We start from the raw sequence: 19,911 nt of genomic DNA on the forward strand, positions 1-19,911 counted from the left end.
GAAACTGTCCTCCTGTGGAGGATAGCTGTCCTGCCTGGAGGCATGCACAGTTTTCTGGGGTGCTCGGCTTTCCCTGGGGAGTCAGGGGGCTTCTAGGAGGGGCACCGTGGGAACTGAATGCATCCCCAGGAAAAGGACTAGCAGGGGCAAAGGGGTGGCAGCCTAAGGGACTCTGGCTAGTTGGGAACGGCTGCACTTCTGATGGACTGGACTGCAGGGCGGGAGGAGAGGCAGGTGCTGGGGCCTGAGCAGCACTTGGAACGAGCCCACAGAGGGCCCAGCCAAGCCCCTCACAGGTTCTTGTGGGCAACGGGGGCTCCTCTGAGGGTCTTCAAGGAGAAAAGGGACACAATCAGCTTTATCCCAGGCTGGAAATCCTTTTCCTGGTCTATGTGGGCTAACAGAGATGGAGAGATTCTACCAGTTGGGTTTCCCCAGAGTACCAGCCCACTTGGAAGGCATGAACACATCCATCTTCGCTCTCTGCCTCAGTCTCACCATCAGCAACACTCCTGGCCCGGGCCAGCCCTTAGAATGAGGGCCACACGAACAGTCAATCCTATATCCAGGACTGAGTATAACAGGAAGCCATGGTGCTTCTTCAAGGAGTGTGTTTCGCTTGGGACACGAACCTTTCTCTCCATTAAGGTGAGAGCCAATGATGGGCCATGCATGGTGGGAGGGAGATGCCTGGGACCAAGAACCACCACCCCAAAACAGTCTCAGTTTTTCAATCTGGGAAGTGGGGATAAAAATGAATGAGTCTGGGTGATGTGGAGGGTGGGCCTTCAAGGCTGTCCTTCAGGGCTGACCTCCCTCCCCCAGTCTGACTACAACCAGCACCTCATCCCTCCCACAAAGAAAGACACTGATCCTGAAAGCAAGTCTATTTTGGACAGCAGAATAATAGAAGCAATCTCAGCTTTTTGAGGAAAAAAAAAAAAAAAAAAATTCTAGTTGCACCCACCAGGAAATGGAGACTTGTATAAACGTCATTACTATGGCAAAGAGCGAGTTGATCATTCTCAAACACTCTCTCTCACCGCCCCCCACCCATCCCCTGCCCCGGGATATTTATTTTATCCCACAGACAAACACTGCAAACATGTATTTCACACGCAGGAATGGGGTAAATGGAGTCACTTATAAAACGTTAGTCGGAGCCCCTAAAGTATAGCTCTCGCTTGTTAGTGAGATGAAAGTCTTTGACTTTCTGAGGCCACAGAACCATTAAATATTAACCGCATAACCATGTTGCCCATTAAATTAATTTATGGAGTTAAAGAAATGCCTTTGGAACCCCTCTTGATAGACACCCAGCCCTCAAGTGCCACATAAAACAATCACCTGGCTGGTGCTCGGTAAATTTTCCGTGACGCCCATCCAATCTGCTCCATATATGTTTAAAATTAACACTGAGATTTGGGCTGTGAAACCACCTCTGGGCAGAGGGACCGGCTGGCCGGCGAGGGCAGGGAGCCCGAAGTCTGGGGAGGTCTACCTCACGGTCAGACTTTCCACGTCTGAGTCCTGGCAGAGGAGCTGGTCGCTCTGCATGCAGAGCCAGCTTCACAATCTTGGGTGCATTTGAATCCCCAGCAAATCCCGGCCTGGGAGTCCATGTTGTCTAACAGTCCAAGGAAGACGTTGGCCAGCCAAGCAGAGCTGCATACTCAGGGTATTGGAAATAAAAACCCCAGAGGTTCTCAGCAGTGTGTCCAAGGACAGACATGGACAAAGGAAAGGCTGGCCGTGGAGTAGACCGTACATGGCACTGATCATGGAATTCACAGAGGGGGCCAGTGATGCTGAGCGAAACTTGGATCCCTAGTGGCCATAGATTGGACCATCAGGAGGCAGAACTGTGATGTGCAATGCCGGGGGGGGGGGGGGGGGGGCAGTGGCTAAGGACTGTTTCTGGCTTATCCCTAATGGCCATTCCAAGGTCATTCCAAGGTCTCTGACTGTCAGAGCACAGATCCCAGCTTTCTAGTTCAGCAGAATGAAAGGTCACTTCTGCACTGACCTGCCCCCCTGCCATTCCCAGAGTAAATTAGAGGCCTCGGAGACGGCGGGCTGCTTGCTGAACCCCTGACGCTGCTCCTTGTTGCCTGGCTCTGAGCAGCTCTTGTCTGGGCTAATCAGGTTAGGAGGCCCCGCCTCTTGCAGACCCCACTTAAATGGCGCCCCCGGCCTCCAGCAGCAGCACCACTGGGGCCCCACAGCCCCCCTGAATCTCATCCTGATTCAGGAGTCCTGTTCAAAGCCTGATCCCTGTAGATAAGATGTTATCGGTTTCCTCCTCCGGATGGCCCAGGACACACCGACTGCAGATGCCCTCCGAGGCTGATGTGAGCCATAAATCCCCAGCTGGGAGAGGCCTCCCCCCGCTTCGCCCCCTCCTCCATGGGCTGTGCCCATTTATTTAACTTCTTGGGAAAGGAATAAAGAGAAGTAAGAGCTCAGGAGGCAGCTGTCAATTGAACTGGAAATGGCAAATGCGCTTTAAAGAGAAAAATGAATATTGATCTGAAGAAGAGGAGCTTCTCACGTTAAGGGATTTATCATGGGGAATTCTTTTTAGGTTAAGGCAGAAAATGTGACCAAGTATAATCAGCACAGCTACAAAATTGAAACTTGGGTTAATGCAGACTCTATGGGAGTGCTCGTCTTCCTATTGGCTTGGGAGCACCAGTTAACACATTTAGCAACTTGCTTCTTATTTAAACATTTTTATTGCCCAACATAGTGTTTCTGAATCATAAAGTATTAGCACATAAAGAGACCCTGCAGCCACAACTCCACGTAGGGACAGAGCATTTGAGAAGCAACAAACGCTATGATACACATTCTCCTGTCCAGCCCCCTTCAGGAGCCCTGCAAGGGAGCCATCTTTACCCTGTTTTATACATGAAGGAAACTGGGGCTCAGAGAGGTAGACTAGCTTGCCCAGAGTCACAGAGCTAGTGGGGGTGCGGGGCAGTGGGATTCGATCCCACCTCTTCCCACCCTAATACCAGCACTTGCAACCAAAGACAATCCCACACTTGCCTCTCCTCAGGATTCTTGAGTCAGACTCCACAGCGGGTTTCATTTAACTAAGAAATCCTATCTCCATGAAAGCCAGTGGGAACATTGAATTGTTTATGCCTTGTAGTAATAATAATCAAGAGCCAGCGCCGACTGAATACGTCCCCTGTGCCGGACGCTTGCTGGTGCCTGGGCTGTGTCAGTCAGTTCCTCTCCTCCCCATGACTGCCTTCTGTGGGGAGCTGCTCTTCTCCTCCCTATGACACAGATGTGGAAACTGAGGCTCTGGGAAGTTAAGTGGCTTGCCCAAGTTCACAGAGCTGGGGCGGGTTTTGAACCCAGGTAGCCTAGCCATCCGGAGGCCAGGTGCCAAGGCTACTGAAGTGGGAGCCTGTCATCTTCACTGCAGGGGTCCCGGCCTCTAGTCCGACTGGAAAGACAAATGGGCTCTTCCTCATGACATTGCTGACACTCTCCCACCTCTTCTTTGGCACTGGCTGTTTTCATGCTCCCGTGGCACGTGTGTGAGTGTAAGTGTGAGCACTTGCACGGCTAAAAATGTGTACATAAACATCCGTAACCATCAGGACTTCTGTGAATAAACAAACAGGCATTTCAGAGGTTTCAGGTGCTATTGAACTCAGAACTGACTCCAACAATTCTGGTCCCAAAAGTAATTCAAAGCAACAGCTCTCCTGTGTCCAGGAAAATGTCACACACAGAACATCCCGTCGGCGGGAGACCCGAGCTCCCAAGCCGCTGGAAGTGACTTAAAATAGTGTTTTGTAAACATGGGCATGTCCTGAAAGAAGTCAAGTCTCAGCTGTGATCCCAAGGCCCTTGTGCCCCAGAGGGTGGCCCAGTCACGAGTGACCCCTCCCCGAGGGACACTCAGACACTGCCCTGGCCTTTCTGGGCGTCAGGCCACACCTGCTAGACCACAGCAGGAGGTTTGGGACAGTCGGCCCTCCTTCACAGATGCACAGACTCTCTGGCAGATGGACCGCCCCCGCCCCCGCCCCCGCCCCCCCACCTCCAGACACAGCCTTACCCGGCAGTACTCGTCGATGGGCTTCAGCCTCTTCACAGCTACATCCCGGATGTGGCTTCTCCGGAAGAGGATTTTGCCTGGAAGAGAGACGCTTGTGAGCCGGGTGATTCTGGGGAAAGCTGCCATGGGACGCGGGCCTCCTGCCCTCCCATTCCCCTCTCCCTCGGCTTCTCAGCGTTTTAGCTGGCCACCAAGTGCCACCACCTCTGCCCCTTGTCAAGAAAACAAGAGAGGAGCAGTCACCTCTCCCAGGGGGCAGTAGGCGCCTGAGGCTGAGGGCCCAGGACCTCTGGGGCACGGGAGCAGCCTCCGAGGCTGCCATCTTGGCCAAATCACCTTGTCCGGGTCTAAGGGCAGGATCGATGGCCTGATGTGGGCGCGGCTCCCAAGTGACCTCACGAATAAATTCAAAGGACAGCCCAACCCACACGCTGTGTTTTGTTCTCAGGCCCTTCCCTCCTTGAGAAATCGGCATTCATTCCTGCCAGCCAGGCAGGAATTCCTAGTCTTAGTTTAGGTGGGTGGCTATTTCCAGGGCGGGTGTGGGCCAACGCCAAGGGAGCACGGCGGCCCCAGCCTGACTTTTCTCCAGCCTCTCTGTACACACAGCCTCTAGCAGTTCAGGCCATGGTGCAGACGGGCTGGTACACCCCTCCGCAGGTGTGGGCGGGGCTTACAGGAAATGCCAGCCCCTCAAACCTTCCCAGCAGGCTCTTCTGAGCTAGCCCAATTCCATTTTAACAACTAGATCAATGCATAGTCCTTTTCAGCAGGTTCAACTTAGAATTTGAACTCCTTGGTCTGACTCTCAAGTCCTAACACTGTGCCCTGTGGCCATCAATGTCTAGGTCAATGCCCCCTTTTTAGAAGGCCTACCTTGATTGGCCAAGCTGGGAGTAATCTCCCTCTTTCCAGAACATCCACACACTTTGTCCATTCCTAAGGCATGTGCCCCATTCTGCTGTATGTTACAGGTATTTGACAGCCTCCTTCCATCAGGGGCCTGTGTGGCACATCTTAGAACCCACATGGCTCAACAAGTGGCGAAGTGCTGGTCCTAGAGGTGTAATAGGCATCTGTTGTCCCTGTCTGCCTGATTTCCCTCTGGAGAGCCTCTCTCCTCCATTCCCAGTCCCTGTGGTTCAAAGGGGCCAACCACACTCCCTGGCAACAAGGGTAGGCAGGTGACCCAGCCCCGCCAACCAGAGTCACAGTGATTGGCTCAGAGATGGGCAGGGGACCCGATCTGCCCCAAGGAGGGTCAGCCCTGAGACTTCTGCTAGAGCCCTTTCTCTCCCACAGTCGCTGAGCTGGAAGGATGAAAGCCTGGAGCTTCTCGGAGCCATCTTTATTACTGCCTGAGAAAGAAACCTCCTGAGAGAAAGGAGCGGTGCCTGGAACAAAGTAGGTGCTCAATAAATGCTTCCTGAACGGTTGAAAAGCAGAGTAAAGAGAGGACAAAGGGCAGATTCCTTTGACATCATTTGAGCAGCTGGAGGACATAGCTGTTCTGAACCCAAGGTCTACTTGGTACCTGTCACATGTATAAAGCAAAAAAATTATTTTTTATTGCAACTAGTTGGAGATGGATTTTTATCACTTGCATCAAAGGAGTTCTAATTAAGATAATTGCCATTGCATGTGAACAAATATGTAGCTTGTATATCAATTCACGTGAGCTTCTTCTATCGAGGCCCTAGGGAGGTACTGAGCGTTGTCGTGGTTTAGGCTGTTTCCCAGAAGCAGACCCAGAGATGAGGTGCATCAGTGGTTTATTTGGGAGCCGTTCCTGGAAGATACCGGGAGGGCATGGAAAGGAAGGCAGGAAAGGGAAAGAAGTGGTACCCAGCCAGCTAATCCCCACGGGGAGCCACAGCTCAGGTCCGCTGCAGAACTCCAAGGGATAGTAAAACGGACTATACCTCAGAGGTATCCTGACTGAGGGCGAGTGAGGAGCATTTATCACCAGCTCCCCTCTTGGGACCATCTGAGAGCATCCCATCTCTGGCACTTCAGCCGAGTAGGTTTGTGAGGCTAAAACAAAGCCCCCGGCTGTTCCCATGAGCAGCCTTTGGAGACAGAGGTGAAGGGTAGGGGTCCAGGGGTGGGGGGCACTGAAGGCAGCTGCTTTCGCCTGAGCTCCCGGTCACTAGCCCTGTGTCTCACGTCCCCCCACATTGGGTGAGACCAACTCCTTCCTCCCCTTGGTACCACACTCCACTCAGCACAAGGCTTTGCACACAGCAGAAGGTGCCCCCCAGGTACCCGCTGGCCCATTCACTTTCCTCTCCTGGACTGTCCCTCCAGCTTTCTCCCCTGCCTTCCTCTCTGAAGCCCGGCACATGGGCCATCTCCCCGGCAGAGGCACAATCCTCTGCAGACTGGACAACGTCATCAAGATAAATCGGCTCTGCCACGTGTGTTCCTTTTGAAAGGAGATAAAACACGATTTATCAAGACACGGGAGACAGCCTCTTTTCCTTGGGGGAAGATGTCACAGATTTGGTATTCCTGGCCTCCTTGCCTCCTACCCCTTTTCTGGTTGCCTGTCGCCTTACTCCCCGCATGCCGCGGGGGCGTATGCGCACAGCCCTGGGGACGGCGCGGGCACCACACCGGCAGCAGCAGGAGACCTGCTCTCGGGCCGGACCAGATGCCAGGCAGCCCTGGGTGGGCTTTCTGAGCCCTCTGCCTGAGCCTCCTTCCTCGGGAGCTGGAGGTTCCCCCGGCCCAGGGACGCCCGTGGCCACGCGGCCACCTGAAGGACTCGTCTGAGCAGCAGAGGAAAGTGAAGGGGAGACCGCAGTGGGGACCCGGCCCGCAGACCTGCGCTCCTCCTGAAAGGAGAGGAAACACGACCTATCCATTCTCCAAAAATAGCACTCCTGTCCCTTCCCATCCTGGCGGGCGATGAAAAGGAAAGGAGGCACATGGGAGACAAACTGCCTCCCTCTCCAACGCCCCGATCTCAAGGCTGACCCCTCCTCTGACTTTGGTGTCCCCGAGATGTGGGGATAGGTACATAGATCACAAAAGACCTGATCCCACTGCAGGCAGAACCAGCAGAAAACTAATAGTTAAGGGACAATGAAAGCCTCCCTAAGGTGCAGAAGGCTGGGAGAAGGGAGGGATGGGGGTGGGAGAGGTGGGGAGACAGGTGCATGGGCTCCCCGCCCACACTGGCACGGCACCCCTACCTTGCCCCTCGCGCCCACCCCCTGCAAGTGAGGCCGCCCTGCCTCTGCGCCGGACACCTTCCACCCCCCCACCCAACACACACACATAAGGCTCATGGGTCTGTTGCTCAGGGGCAAAGTCAGAGGAGAATTTCCATAGCAGCCATTTCCCGGCTGATTTTTTGGAACCCCAACAGGGCTTCTCTCCTTCCCACTGAAATCCTGACAGGAGCAACGTTTTCTTTTCTTGGGGCTTTGGCACAGGCCGCAGAGGGTAGGAAGGGGAAAGAGGGAGGGAAGATCTGGAAGGGATTCTTCAGTCTTGACTTCTCTGTTAGGAATCCAGACCGCACTGGGAAAGCCATACCGGGGACCGGATTAAAAAGGAGAGAGAAAAAGAGGAGGAGGAGGAAAATCCCCACTAAAGAAGCCAAGACCACAGGGCATTAAAGGCCTCTTGTAAATGTAATTCAGCCTGTTCATAGCTCCTGCCAGAGTCTTCAAAGCCATGCAGATGCTGCCCCAGAAATAGGATAAAGCATCATAAGGAAGATTACACATGGGCCATGAAACAGACCTCAGGATGTAACTCATTCCTTAAACTGGAGAACGCTGTCGAGCCTGATGGGGTCCAAGCACATAAGTGTAGGTCCTGCTTGCTGCCGCTCTGGGCTGGGCTGAGAAGGGAGGACAAGCAGAAGGAGCAGGGGGCCTCAGCAGGAGTCCTGGGTTCAAGTCCTGCCTGGGCCACAGGCTGGCTGTGTGACCCTGAAGCGGGTTCCTCCTCCGCTGTGGCCTCTGCAGTCTCATCTGGAGGTGGAAGGCCTGGGGCTCCACAGCTCTCCCTCCAAAGGCCCTAAGATGTGCACAGCGGGGGTGGTGGGACTGAGAGGGACAGAGGAGGAGCGAGACAAGCAGAAATAGTAGCCAAGTGCTCACTATGTGCCAGGCACATTCTTAGAGCTTTCCATTGGATTCTCTTGCTTAACCTCAAGACGTTGAAGCAAACACTTTTTTTTTTTAAGATTTTATTTATTTACTTGACAGAGAGCGAGAGAGCACACAAGCAGGGGGAGCAGCAGGGAGAGGGAGAAGCAGGCTCCCCACTGAGCAGGGAGCCCAAAGCGGGGCTTGATCCCAGGACCCCAAGATCATGACAAAGGCAGACGCTCAACCACCTGAGCCACCCAGGCGCCCCGAAGCAAGTACTTTTATTATCCCTACTTTGCACAGGAGATGGTAGCTCAGAAAGGACTTGTCCAAAGTAACCCAGCTATTAAGTGGCTGAATGGAGATTTCAACCTGGGATCTTGGAGCTCACATAGCAAGGGGGAGAGAGAAGGCAATGAATCCAGAGTTCTTTGGGGTCCGATCAAGTAAGGCCTTGAGAGCCATCGTGAGGACTTAGGATTTTATTCTGTGTGTGATGGGAGCATTATCAACATCTCCACCCTGCTAGGGGCTATGCTGTGGTCTGGGCAACAGCTGCTTTGGGGGCTGACTGAGAACTGTGTAAGCAGTAACCGTGGATGGTGGGATACGCCATGGCGTACCACGTACAAACAATCCTGAGGTCTCTGCCTATCCGATACAAGCGGACCGGTGGAACGGACCAACAAAGTGGGAAGGAGAGGGGACCCCAGTGTCTGGTGGGCTCTGGAAAGAAAGAGCTTCCTGAAACAGCATACCTCCCTGTCCTTCCTGTTCCCCACCCTGCTCTGGTGGGGCAGGTATCAGCCACAGGTTGGTGGGCATTGCCTGGCAGAGGTCAATCTCTGCCCCAGTCCCAAGTGTGGCCTGAGCTTCTCACCAGGAGTGTCCACTCTGAGCCAGGACACACAGATGGGGCCTTAACTCAGGAAGGTCCCCATGCTTGGGGGGCAGATGTATTGCTTCCTCCCGCCCAGGACACCAATGAGGCATCTCAGCAGTACCTGATGGGTCTTAGTAATTGGCATTGGCTTCTAGAGAATGAATTGTTTCATTAGCCAGGGCACTGGCTAGTAGGAAAGGACGCGCCTCGGGGCCTCTTTTGGTCCCTCCAAGCTGATCTATTCTTGGCAGCCTCTCTTCTCCAAGTTCGCAGTGTGTCTGTGGGCATGTATACTTCCTCGCATAACCTCGTCTCCCCTGCTTTCTCTGCCATCTGGAATGCCATCCATCCATCCACCCATCACTGTCTTGAAGCTCCAGGTGCTAAGAACACCACAGAGAACAAGACAGATGGGGACCCTGCTCTCAAGGAGTTTACATTTGAACTGGGGAGGGGATAAGCAGAGAAGGGATACAGTACACAATTTTCCTATCTAGTAAGTAGTTTGGTTACAAATGTGTCTCCCCCTACCACTAAAAGAGAATAAAGCAGGGTAATGGGAAGGGGCATGCCTGGGGCGGTGGGGAGAATTCAGCTAGTGGTCAAGGAAGTTTGGTGGAGACTTTGAGGAGAGGGAGCTCTAGGACAAGAGTGCTCAGCCAAAGGCAACCACACAGGGAAGCTGAAAGACAGAAAAGAAGCCATGTAGCAGTCATGCAAGCCACAGAAAGGAGTTTGGTTTTCTCTGAAGCACCTTGGGCCCCCTTCCCCATCCCAAGGCCTCCTCCATGAAGCCTTCCTTGACTGCCTGCCTTGCCCTCCTTTGCCAGCCTCCAGGACCCTCTGGCAGTCACCTCACTCTCACCTCCCATCTCCTGCTGTCCCAGAAAATTCATCAGGGAGCCACCATCTCAGGGCCCCCTGGTACATAGGCCACCCTGGTCACCCAGGGCACAGATGCTCCCAACCCTCTCCCTTCAGTGCAGCCCAGAGAGCCTGGAGCGTCACAGGGGACTGGCCTAAGAAACAGGGGAGGCCACAGCAGGGCCCGGAGGCCCCAGACCGCATGGCAGAGAGACCTCGTTCTCCACGAGCGACACTCCTACCCATCTAATTGGATCTGAGGACAAAAAGGAAAGGCAGTGCCTTAGCCTCCCAGGGCGGCTATAACAAAATACCATAAGGTTGGTGGCTTAAAATAACAGGAATTTATTCTCCCCTGTTCTGAGGCCAGAAGTCTGAAAGCATGGGCAAGGCTATGCTCCCTCTGGAGGCGTTAGAGGACAATCCATCCTCGACTCTTGCAGCTTTGGTGGCTCTGAGTGTTCCTCGGCATGTGGCAGCATCACTCTGGTCTCTGCCTCTGTCTTCAGGTGGCCTCCTGCCTCTGTCTGTGTCTCAATCTCCCTCTGCCTTTCTCCCATAACGACACCTGTCTTTGGGTTCATGCCCACCCTCAATTCAGGATGATCTCATCTCTGGATCCTTAATGTAATTACATCTGCAAAGACCCTTTTTCCATGAGGTCATATTCACAGGTTTGGGGATTCAGATGTGGACATATATTCTGGGGGGCTACCTAGTCAACCCACTACACAGGGTTATGGGAGCATCCGCAGAGCTGGCCTGATACGTGACAGTCTTGTATCCCCGGATTGCAGTCACCCTGAGGGCAGGGATGACTTTCTGTAACTCCCTTTGTCCCTGGCAATCCCTGGCACGGAGCCAGGTGCCATGAATGTGGGTGTTGCCTGATGCCCTCAGGAGGGTCAGAGGATTGTCTGGAGAGAGTGCGTCAAGGGTCTCTGGAGCCCAAGAGGGAACAGGCAAGCTGTATGGGTCGGAGAGCAAGTAAGTATTGGAGGGGGGGGGGCTCTCTGGCTCTGCTGACTGATGTGGCACCCAAGACAGCCTCTTCTTTGCCAAACCAACTTGGGGAGAGAAGATGCAAAGGTCACCAGAGGAACCTCCCCACCCCTGAAAAAAATGACATGCAGGTAAGCTCATAGCGTGTGCTATGGTCTGAATGTCTGAGCCCTTCAAAATTCACGTTGAGAGGGCGCCTGGGTGGCTCAGTTGGTTAAGCGACTGCCTTCGGCTCAGGTCATGATCCCGGGGTCCTGGGATCGAGCCCCACGTCGGGCTCCCTGCTCCACGGGAAGCCTGCTTCTCCCTCTCCCACTCCCCCTGCTTGTGTTCCTGCTCTCGCTGTCTCTGTCTCTGTCAAATAAAAATAAATAAAATCTTAAAAAAAAAAAAATTCATGTTGAGATCCTAATGCTCACTGTGATGGTATTGGGGTGGAGCCTTGGGGGGGGGGTGAGGGGAGATGGGAGGCGGAGCCCTCACAAATGGGATTGGTGTTGTTATAAAAGACACCCCACAGAGCTCCCTCAGGCCTCCATCCTGTGAGGATACAGTGAGAAATCTGCAACCAGAAAGACAACCCTCACCCGACCACGCTGGCATCCTGATCTCGGACTTCCAGCTTCCAGAGCTGTCGGAAATAAATTTCCGTTGTTTATCAGCCACCCAGTCTGCGCTTCTTGTTATAGCAGCTGGGCCAGACTGAGACAGTGATACAGACACAAACACTGCCCATGGGCAGGAAAAGGAATAATTAGCTCCCACCCCCACAGCTCTGGCTCCGAGTCTAGCAGGGCAGGCATCTGTGGGGTTGCCCACCAGCATCTCTAGTGCGGTGCCCCGAGCTTTGTGAGGGACAATCCCTCCTTCCTTCTCAGTCTGTCTGATTTCAGTAGGGCTCCCCTCACCCCAAACTCCTGGCGTTACCAATCAGTATGGTCCAGCCTGGGGCATGCGACCCAAGTCGGTCCGAGGAGAACCAGCCCGGGACTTTTGCCGGAACCACCAGGAAGAGAAGTACTCTTTCTCCAGGGGCTGCTAACTCAGTCACTGTGGACCCAAGTTGCTAGGAAGGATCTTTGCAAATCTCTGTCACCATGTGGGAAAGGCTGTCCGAGTGGCCAGAGAACAAAGCAAAGCTAAGAACTAGAGAGACACACGATTTGGTCACCTGCATCCAGCCATGCCTGAAATCATTACCCGTGAAGTTTTCAGTTACGTGAGCCAATAAATTTCCCCGATTTTTCTAAAACCAGACTGAGATGGGTCTACTCCTTGTCACCTATAGGTTCCTGACTAGTACATCTGGCCCTGCCATTTACTGTTATGTGATGTGGGACAAGTCACTGCCTATTTGAATCTCAGTTTCCTCAAACTGCAAAATGGGCCTCGTAATGCCTAACTCAGAGGATTACTGTGAGGCGTCAATGAACCCGTGTACAAAATCGTTGAACACGGAGCCCAGCCCATAATAAACGTTGAGCAAACGGGATCTCTTAAGAGCTGACAATTCCAGGTCAAGTAGGTGGGGTAGCGTGGGGGTGGAGGTACAACCTGGCCCCGCCCACCTCCTCACCGGCCAGCGGGATCTGAGCACCATAGTGTTTCCCCAGCACCCTCCATCACCTATCTTCCCCACTCAAGGCCGAACACTAGCTCCCTTCAGCCTGCAGCCACCTTTCCTGATTCAAACCCCCGCCCCCTGAAAACACTGTGTCCCACGCAGCTCCCACTGCTCTCCTCTGGGACACTCTTCCGTCTGCCCAGTTCCAAGAGCAGAGAGCAGAACACAGCCGAGAGGCAGCCATTACTCCACCCGCCCACCTGGGGGCGCCAGGGTGACTCAGCAGGTGAGCCTCCCGCGCGGCCCTCTCCGCCCCCTCTCCCACACACTCGGGGAAACTGACTCGCAAAAATCCACCGGGGTTTCCAGAGATGGCAACCTTGACTCTCGTGCAGCCACAGCATGCTTACGGTAAGACCCATCACTTCCAGGGGAGGTAAATGATCTTCCAGGTTCTGGTTTGGAGGGTCCCATCCGCAGGGCAGAGCCAGGCTTAAGGGAACACAGCCTTTCATTCCCCCGCCCTCAGTGGGGCCAGGTGGGATTTATGGGTGTCGGCTAGAAAGAAAGCACCTAGGCCTGGCAGGCATAGCAGAGGTTTTAATTCATCTTTACTGAATCAAACGGAATTGAAGTCTTTTTGAGCAGCCTTGTAGAGCCATCTGTGATCACAACAATTTTTTCCTTTCTTTTTTTAAAAAAAACCTTTTTTTTTTTGAAGTATAATATACATACAGAAAAGTGCACATGCATATGTATAGCTCAACGAATTTCACAAACAGAACCCACCCTAGGTAACCAGCGCCCAGGCCAAGAAAGAGAGTCGCGTGAACCCAGAAGACCCTGATTGCGCCAGAGCAGATTTTATGTTAGAACTCTGGAGTGGGTGATACACGTTGCAGAGAAGGGCCACGAACACGTTTATTGTTGTAGTGGTATCTACTTTTGTTTTCTCCAGGCTTATTTAAAAATACACGCTTTATGATTTGATTCAAGTTGCAGCAAATTTAAGTTCACAGTGAGTCTGGATCCTTGGAATGAAGTCCCTTCTCTATGAAATGTGAACACTTTTATTAATTGTGGTAAACAGGGGGTAGATGCTTACCTACAGTGTTAGCTCTGGGAAGAGCTGTGTTCACAGAAACAAAACCCCTGAATTTGTCAGCTTGTTCTGTCTTGTTTCACAGAATGCCCAGCCTCGGTCTTTAGCCCTGATACAGACCAGAGATACTTCATTAGCTATACGATCTTACTGTGGATTACATGCTACCAGACAATAGCAGCTTGGGTCTTATGAATCCCCTACAAGGTAGCCGGCATCTAGGGATTCCCAATAAATATCAGATCAAGGAGGGATGCTGGCTACGGTGGTAGCACCATGGGTTGGCAGGGCACTAGGCTGGCCCAGCCGAACCCTGGGAGGTAGATAGGGCATTGTGGTTGACCTCCCACGTGCTCCTGAGCCCCAGGGAAGGGAGAGGCTTTGGGATTCAATACAACAGTACTTAAAGTGGCCGGCTGAGGACAAACGCCACTTGGGTGCCACTGGGGTTCCTTAAGGCACAGGCTGTGGTCTCATTCAGAGCTCAGCTTGGACGGGGCTGAGCACAGCCTGGGGAGGTGCTTGGTAAGCCCGTGTAATACCTACATTAATGGGGGGCCCGGTGGCAAAGGCTGAGGCCACTGACCTTCTCGGCCATGGTCACGCTAGTCTGATTTCACCTTCCAGATTTCACTTTTCCATTCTTGGTCCAGTGGGAAGTTTTAAAAAAATTAAAAAAAAAAAAAAAATCAAAATCTAGCGCCATTCAGCTGCCAGCACAGGATCAGAGGGTGGGTTGCAGAGTTGAGAGGCCCCCGGCCTTTCAATCCCGGTGCCCTGGGTGCATTAACCGGCCTGGGCGTCCGCCTTCTCCGATGCCGGGTGGGATTACGGAGCTCAGGCGGGGACTGGAGGCACACGGCTGGGCGCGGGGGAGCAGTCTGACACCAAGTGCCTGTTGTCACGGAGAAGGGAGAGGCCCCCCCACTCCGTGTTTGGCAGATAGCCCACAAGTTGTGCAGTGACCTTTTCTCTCTGACTCCCAGTCCATTTTCTGCCCAGTAGCCCAAATAACATTCTTAAAATGAAGCCTTTGCTTAAACCTTTCAGTGCCTTCCCAGGGCACTGCGAGCAAAATCGACACTCCTTTCAGTGGCCTGAGAGGCCTGGCAGGGTCTGACTCACCCCTCCCTCAGCCCTCTGGTCTCAGCCTGCCAGCCATGCTGCGCTCGGTGAGGGTCACAAACCTGCCACTCAGGGTCTGTGTGCATGCTCTCCCCTCTCCCGGGACACAGTTCCCTCCAGCTCTTGGCACATAACGCCTTCCATACTTCAGATCACCGCACAGGGAGGCCTCAGCAGGCCATCCCAGTGAGGGGGAGCCTCTCCACCTCTCTCCCAGCCCTCCACTGTCTCCTTCCCAGAGTTCACTGCGACTTGTAATACTCTTCCCTCTTTGTATGATGTCTCGTTTGCCATTGTATCCTCAGGGCCCAGCACAAGGACTGGTGCACAGTGGCCCCCAGCTGATGTTTACTGAATGGGTAAGTGTGAGTGTGTTGACACCCTCTCACTCTAGACTGTGTCGCTCATTTACACACACACACACACACCCAAGGGGACCAGTAAATGTAGCTCACTCTGCATGTGCTGGGGGCTGCTGGCTTGCCCTGCAGGACCCAGACAGAGCGGGGCCAGAGAGTGTGGTTAACTTGGAGCCCAGTGTCAGGGCCAGGCTGTCCCCCACCGTGGGGATGTGGGTGTGGCGGGCGTGGTGGGCAGCGGCTCACACCCTCCCTGTGAGAGCCGCAGTATAAAAGGCCCCATTCAGCCCCTACAGCCTCAGCTCCTCCCTGCCAGAGGAGGTTGCCCTCAGGAAAGGGGACGGTGGGACGCTGGGCAGAACTTTCCGGCAGCCTCTCCCTGTGGCCTGGCCCACGGCGGGGGGGGCCAGTGGTGGGGGTGGGGTGGGGAGGGGGCAGGCCAGGGATACAGGGCCTCCGGGGCACAGAGACACAACAGAAAAGGCCCAGCCAGCTGAGGAGGCTGTGGGCAAGCAGGGACCATCCTGGTTCCAAGGGTGATGCTGAAAGACACCGTTGACTTCTGATGGTCTGAAGCAGAGGAAAATCCCCAGGATGTAGAGGCCCACTGGAAAGCAGGCCCACAACCACAGGCCTGGCCACGCGAGCCAGAGGGAAGTTTGCCCGGTTCTCTCTGGGTGGACACAGTCCCCCAAAGCCTGCTCTTCTAGAGCTTTGGCTCTGTTGGCAGAACCGAGCCCAGACAGTCAACCCTCTTTAGCAACCTCCCAGCAACACTTTCCGTGGGTTCCCCCCTGCTCCTGCAAGGGTGGTGAGGATAATACAAGTAATAGGTAACATCACCGAGTACTTGGTATGTGCCAAGCACCGTGCTGTGTATTTTATATTTATTCTTTTATTTGATCTTCATCACAATCTACGATCTAGGTACCGGGTTCCACTGTCATTCCCATTTTATGGCTGGGGAAGCTGAATGTTGGAAAAGTGACCTGAGTGACCTGCCCAAGATCACAAAGCTAGTCAGTGGCCGGGCTGGAATTTAATGTGTTGTGGCCTTTCTCTAGGCCGCCTGGAAGTGCCTAGGCCCTTAATGGTTTTGCTCTATTCCTTCTTTTCTCTGGTACCTTTTTTCTGTGTATACGGTTGGCCTGCCTTCCCCCAGAGCTACATCTCAGCCCACCCCCATGAGCATGGTCAGCGAGCGCCACTCACTCACTCACTCACTCACTCACTAGTAATCCAGCCTTCCCAAATGCAGGCGCTGAAACAGGGGCTGGGCGGTGACGGCCCACAACACAGATGCGGCCCAGGCCTCACGGGGCACGCCGTCTGTGGGAGCACTGTGCTGCAGAGTGACCCATTACAGTAGGACACACAGGAGGGAGGACAGGCCTGCAAAGTGGAAGGAATGAGCCAGAACAAGGGAAGCGGAGAGAATGTTCCAGAAGGAGAGAAGAGCCTGAGCAAAGGTCCAGAGATACTAGAACCCAGCTAAAGGAAATGAATGTGTTGGGAGGTTACGGGATGTAACGAGTGGTACTAGAAGATACCGAATGGGTGACAGGGGTTTGATCACACAAACCACACAGAGCAACGCAGAGCTATTCTAGTTGTATTATTTCAGAAACACCCTGAGTTCCTGAACCGTCAAGGCCAAGGACCATGGTTTTTACCAGGCGGGGGCGGACCCGGGCACCATCAGCCCCTTCCGAAGTACTTCTCCCTCCAGTCTTAGCCCTGAGGGTCAGAGGATGGGGGACACACATGGGCCTGGTCACTGGCCGGGCACGGACAGCATGGGCTCAAGCCTGTGTTCTCACCAGTGTCGACGCCCACCGCAGTCCACATGGATCCTGGGGTTAAAACCAGGAGATCCTGGAGGTCATCATGTCTAGCCCCCTCACTCTCTGAGGTCAAGACTGAGCTCAGACACGGCCATGGCTCACCCAACTTCACACAGCAAGTTAGCGGCCAGGCTGGGGCTTGGCAGGGCACTGGGGCTGGCAGCCTGGTTCTGGGGGGGATTTTGCAGCTTTTGCACCTACAGGTTACGTTCCCCAGGGCCCCCAACTCAGCTGTCTTTCCTCCCTCTAACTTCTACCCCAATCCTAACCCCACAACAAGAGCTGACACCATCGGCACCATTTCAAAGGAGCCTGTGGTAGTCGGCCTCCGAGGTGGCCCCTGGTGATGGGTCCCCCGCCTCACACAGTCCCCTCCCAGCCCGTACGGGGCTGAGCCATGGAGCAGCAGAACATTGGGGAAACGACAGGGTGACTTCTAAGACTGGGTGCTAAGAGATACCGCCGCCCCCTTCTCGTCTTGCTCTGAGATCATTCACGTTGCAGGAAGCTGGCCACCACGGAGTACGGGCACTCAAGCACCTTATGGAAGGGTCCGCGTGGCGAGGACCCGAGGCCTCCTGCCAGTCGCCAGCACCAGTCTGCCAGCCACGTGAGCGAGCCGTCTTGCCCAGCGAGTCCCCAGTTACGCCTTGTGCCAACGTTCGGACTGTGACATCACAAGAGATCCTGAACCAAAACCGTGCAGTTAAGCTGCTCCTAAATTCCTGGCCTACAGAAACAGTGAGATAATAAATGTCCGCTGTTGTTTCAAGCTGCTAAATTTGGGGGGTAATTTGTTACATAGCACTAGGTAACCGCCCCCCCACCCCGCAATGCTCCTGAGAAAGCCCCTGGATTACCTGAATCACAGATAGTCGGGGTGTTGGTTACAAACGCAGATTCCTGGGATTTACCCTGACCCCTGAGTTAGAATGGAAGGCAATGGTGGGGGCAGGGTGAGAACCTGCATTTTTCATAAAGCCCCTCTCATGATTCCCATGCACCTCTGAAACTGAGAAGTACCGAATTAATCTAACTCCCCTTACAGATCTGAAGAGGCTCAGAGAGCTGCTGGGATGATCCTTGCCACACACCTAAGCCGAGGCAGGCCTGGGCTTGGAATCAGCACTGGACTCCTGGCTCAGTGCTCTTTATACTTATTTCCTCCTTTGTCCATTTCAGGTTGCTTTCTGAGAGGAGTGAGCTTTCTGGTTTTTTTCTCTTATTTATATTTACAGTGCACACCTAGCAAAATGCTACACAATTACTTGTCTATGTAACAGCTAGCTTGGCTTGCAAAGAACTCTGTTGGCACTAAGCAAAATGTGGATGTAATGCTAAAAAGGATATGGGGGATGAGGCTATGTAGAGAGGCTGGTGCTGCTGCAGAAAACTGCATCAGAATGAGCATGCTTTCTACCCACCAAGATGCATCAGCGCCAGGCATTCCTCCCGGGCAAACAAAATTCAGTGTGTATAAGGCAGAAACGATGGATGAGGACAAAGAGGAAGTATACTGAACTCCTGTCTCCCCAGTAGGTAAGAATAAAAACCCCACTTTCATTTTATAGCATTCTAGGCTTAGAAAGAACTCAATAAGAACAATCTTATTACATTACCCTTACCCATTCAGTCTTTCACTGGACACATTTGTGAGCAGCTGCTATGTGCCAGGTAATACTCCAGGCACAGGGGATCTATGGATTTGTTTCTTTATTTAATAAACATTTATATATGTTCACTATGTGTCAGACACTGGCTTAAACCCTTTGAAAATATTAACTCACTTAGTCCTTACAACAGCTGCACAAAGTAGATGCCATTATTCTTCCCATTTTACAAGGAAATTGAAGTACACAGAGGTTAAGTCACTTTCCCAAGGTCAAACAGCTAGTAGGGGGCAAAACAGGGATTGGAAGCCAGGCAATCTGGCACTAGACTCCACCCTCTTAACTAAGATGAAATAAGGCATGGTTCCTGTTTTATAAAACTCCAGTTTTTAGGGCACCTGCGTGGCTCATTTGGTTAAGCATCTGACTCTTGATTTTGGCTCAGGTCATGATCTCAGGGGTGTGAGATCGAGCCCCACACTGGGCTCCATCCTGGGCGTGGAGCCTGCTTAAGATTCTCTCTCTCCCTCTCCCTCTGCCCCTGCCCACACCTCTCTCGCTCTCTTTCTCTTAAAAAAAAAAAAAAAAGTCAAAACTCCAGTTTTTAAATCCCCATGACCCCAGAGGAAAAGGTGAAGCCCAGAGATATCTTCTGAATTTCCCCAAGTCACCCAGTGCTGAGACTAAAAGGTAGGTCTGATTCCAGGCTGCATTACTTTGCCCCACTGTATCTGTTCACAAAGCAGGTCTGGCAGAAGATGGGTGTGAGGGCAGCAAACAAGGAAGGCATTTCTAGAGCCCAGAAAGACAGAGGGTTTCTCTAGGGCCCCATTGGCAAATCTAAAGTATCCTGAGAGATCCCAAATCAAATGAACAAGGCTCACTCACTGTCCAGGCCGTCATGATTTGTGGCCGTCATGATTTGTGACCGTCTGCTGCCTGCCGGTATTCATGCCTCCAGATATTTTGGGGGCAGTGTTATTTATAGACCACATTTCTATTTATATTTTCATTGAATTCTTGCTAACCCTAGCTAGATTCCCCCCAACCCCCCAAAACCTAGAGAGAGGAGGATAAAAACTCTTTCTCACCAAGTAAGTCAGGGGCAAAGGTGAAGGTCAAAGTCTTGGCTGTGTGTGCAGTCTTTCAGCAGGAGCCCTCTGCAAGGAAGCATTCAAGACAAGGGGGCTTTCTGCACTTTCCAAAGGAAATGGGGGGTGGGGGGAAGGGCACAAAGCTGGCCTTATACAGAGGCAGCCAATGCAGTGGGATTTGAGGTGGGCCTACAAGACCTGTGTTTCCCCAAAATGTTTTACCTTTGGTATGATATTTCATCATTAGGCATTTATTCCTTTGGTCTTAAAAGCTATT

At 53.0% G+C, this 19,911-nt stretch overlaps 1 protein-coding gene across 1 annotated transcript in view; it reads right to left on the reverse strand.

The window, feature by feature from the left end:
- SH3PXD2A (SH3 and PX domains 2A) overlaps positions 1 to 19,911 on the reverse strand; it is a 235,373-nt gene that overhangs the window by 112,779 nt on the left and 102,683 nt on the right. The window contains 1 exon segment of the mRNA XM_035028500.1: positions 4,082 to 4,158. Coding sequence (XP_034884391.1) covers positions 4,082 to 4,158 — 77 coding nt within the window.

The sequence above is a fragment of the Mirounga leonina genome, unplaced genomic scaffold (genome assembly GCF_011800145.1).
Source record: "Mirounga leonina isolate KUSES-001 unplaced genomic scaffold, KU_Mleo_1.0 Mir_114, whole genome shotgun sequence".
Lineage (NCBI taxonomy): Eukaryota > Metazoa > Chordata > Mammalia > Carnivora > Phocidae > Mirounga > Mirounga leonina.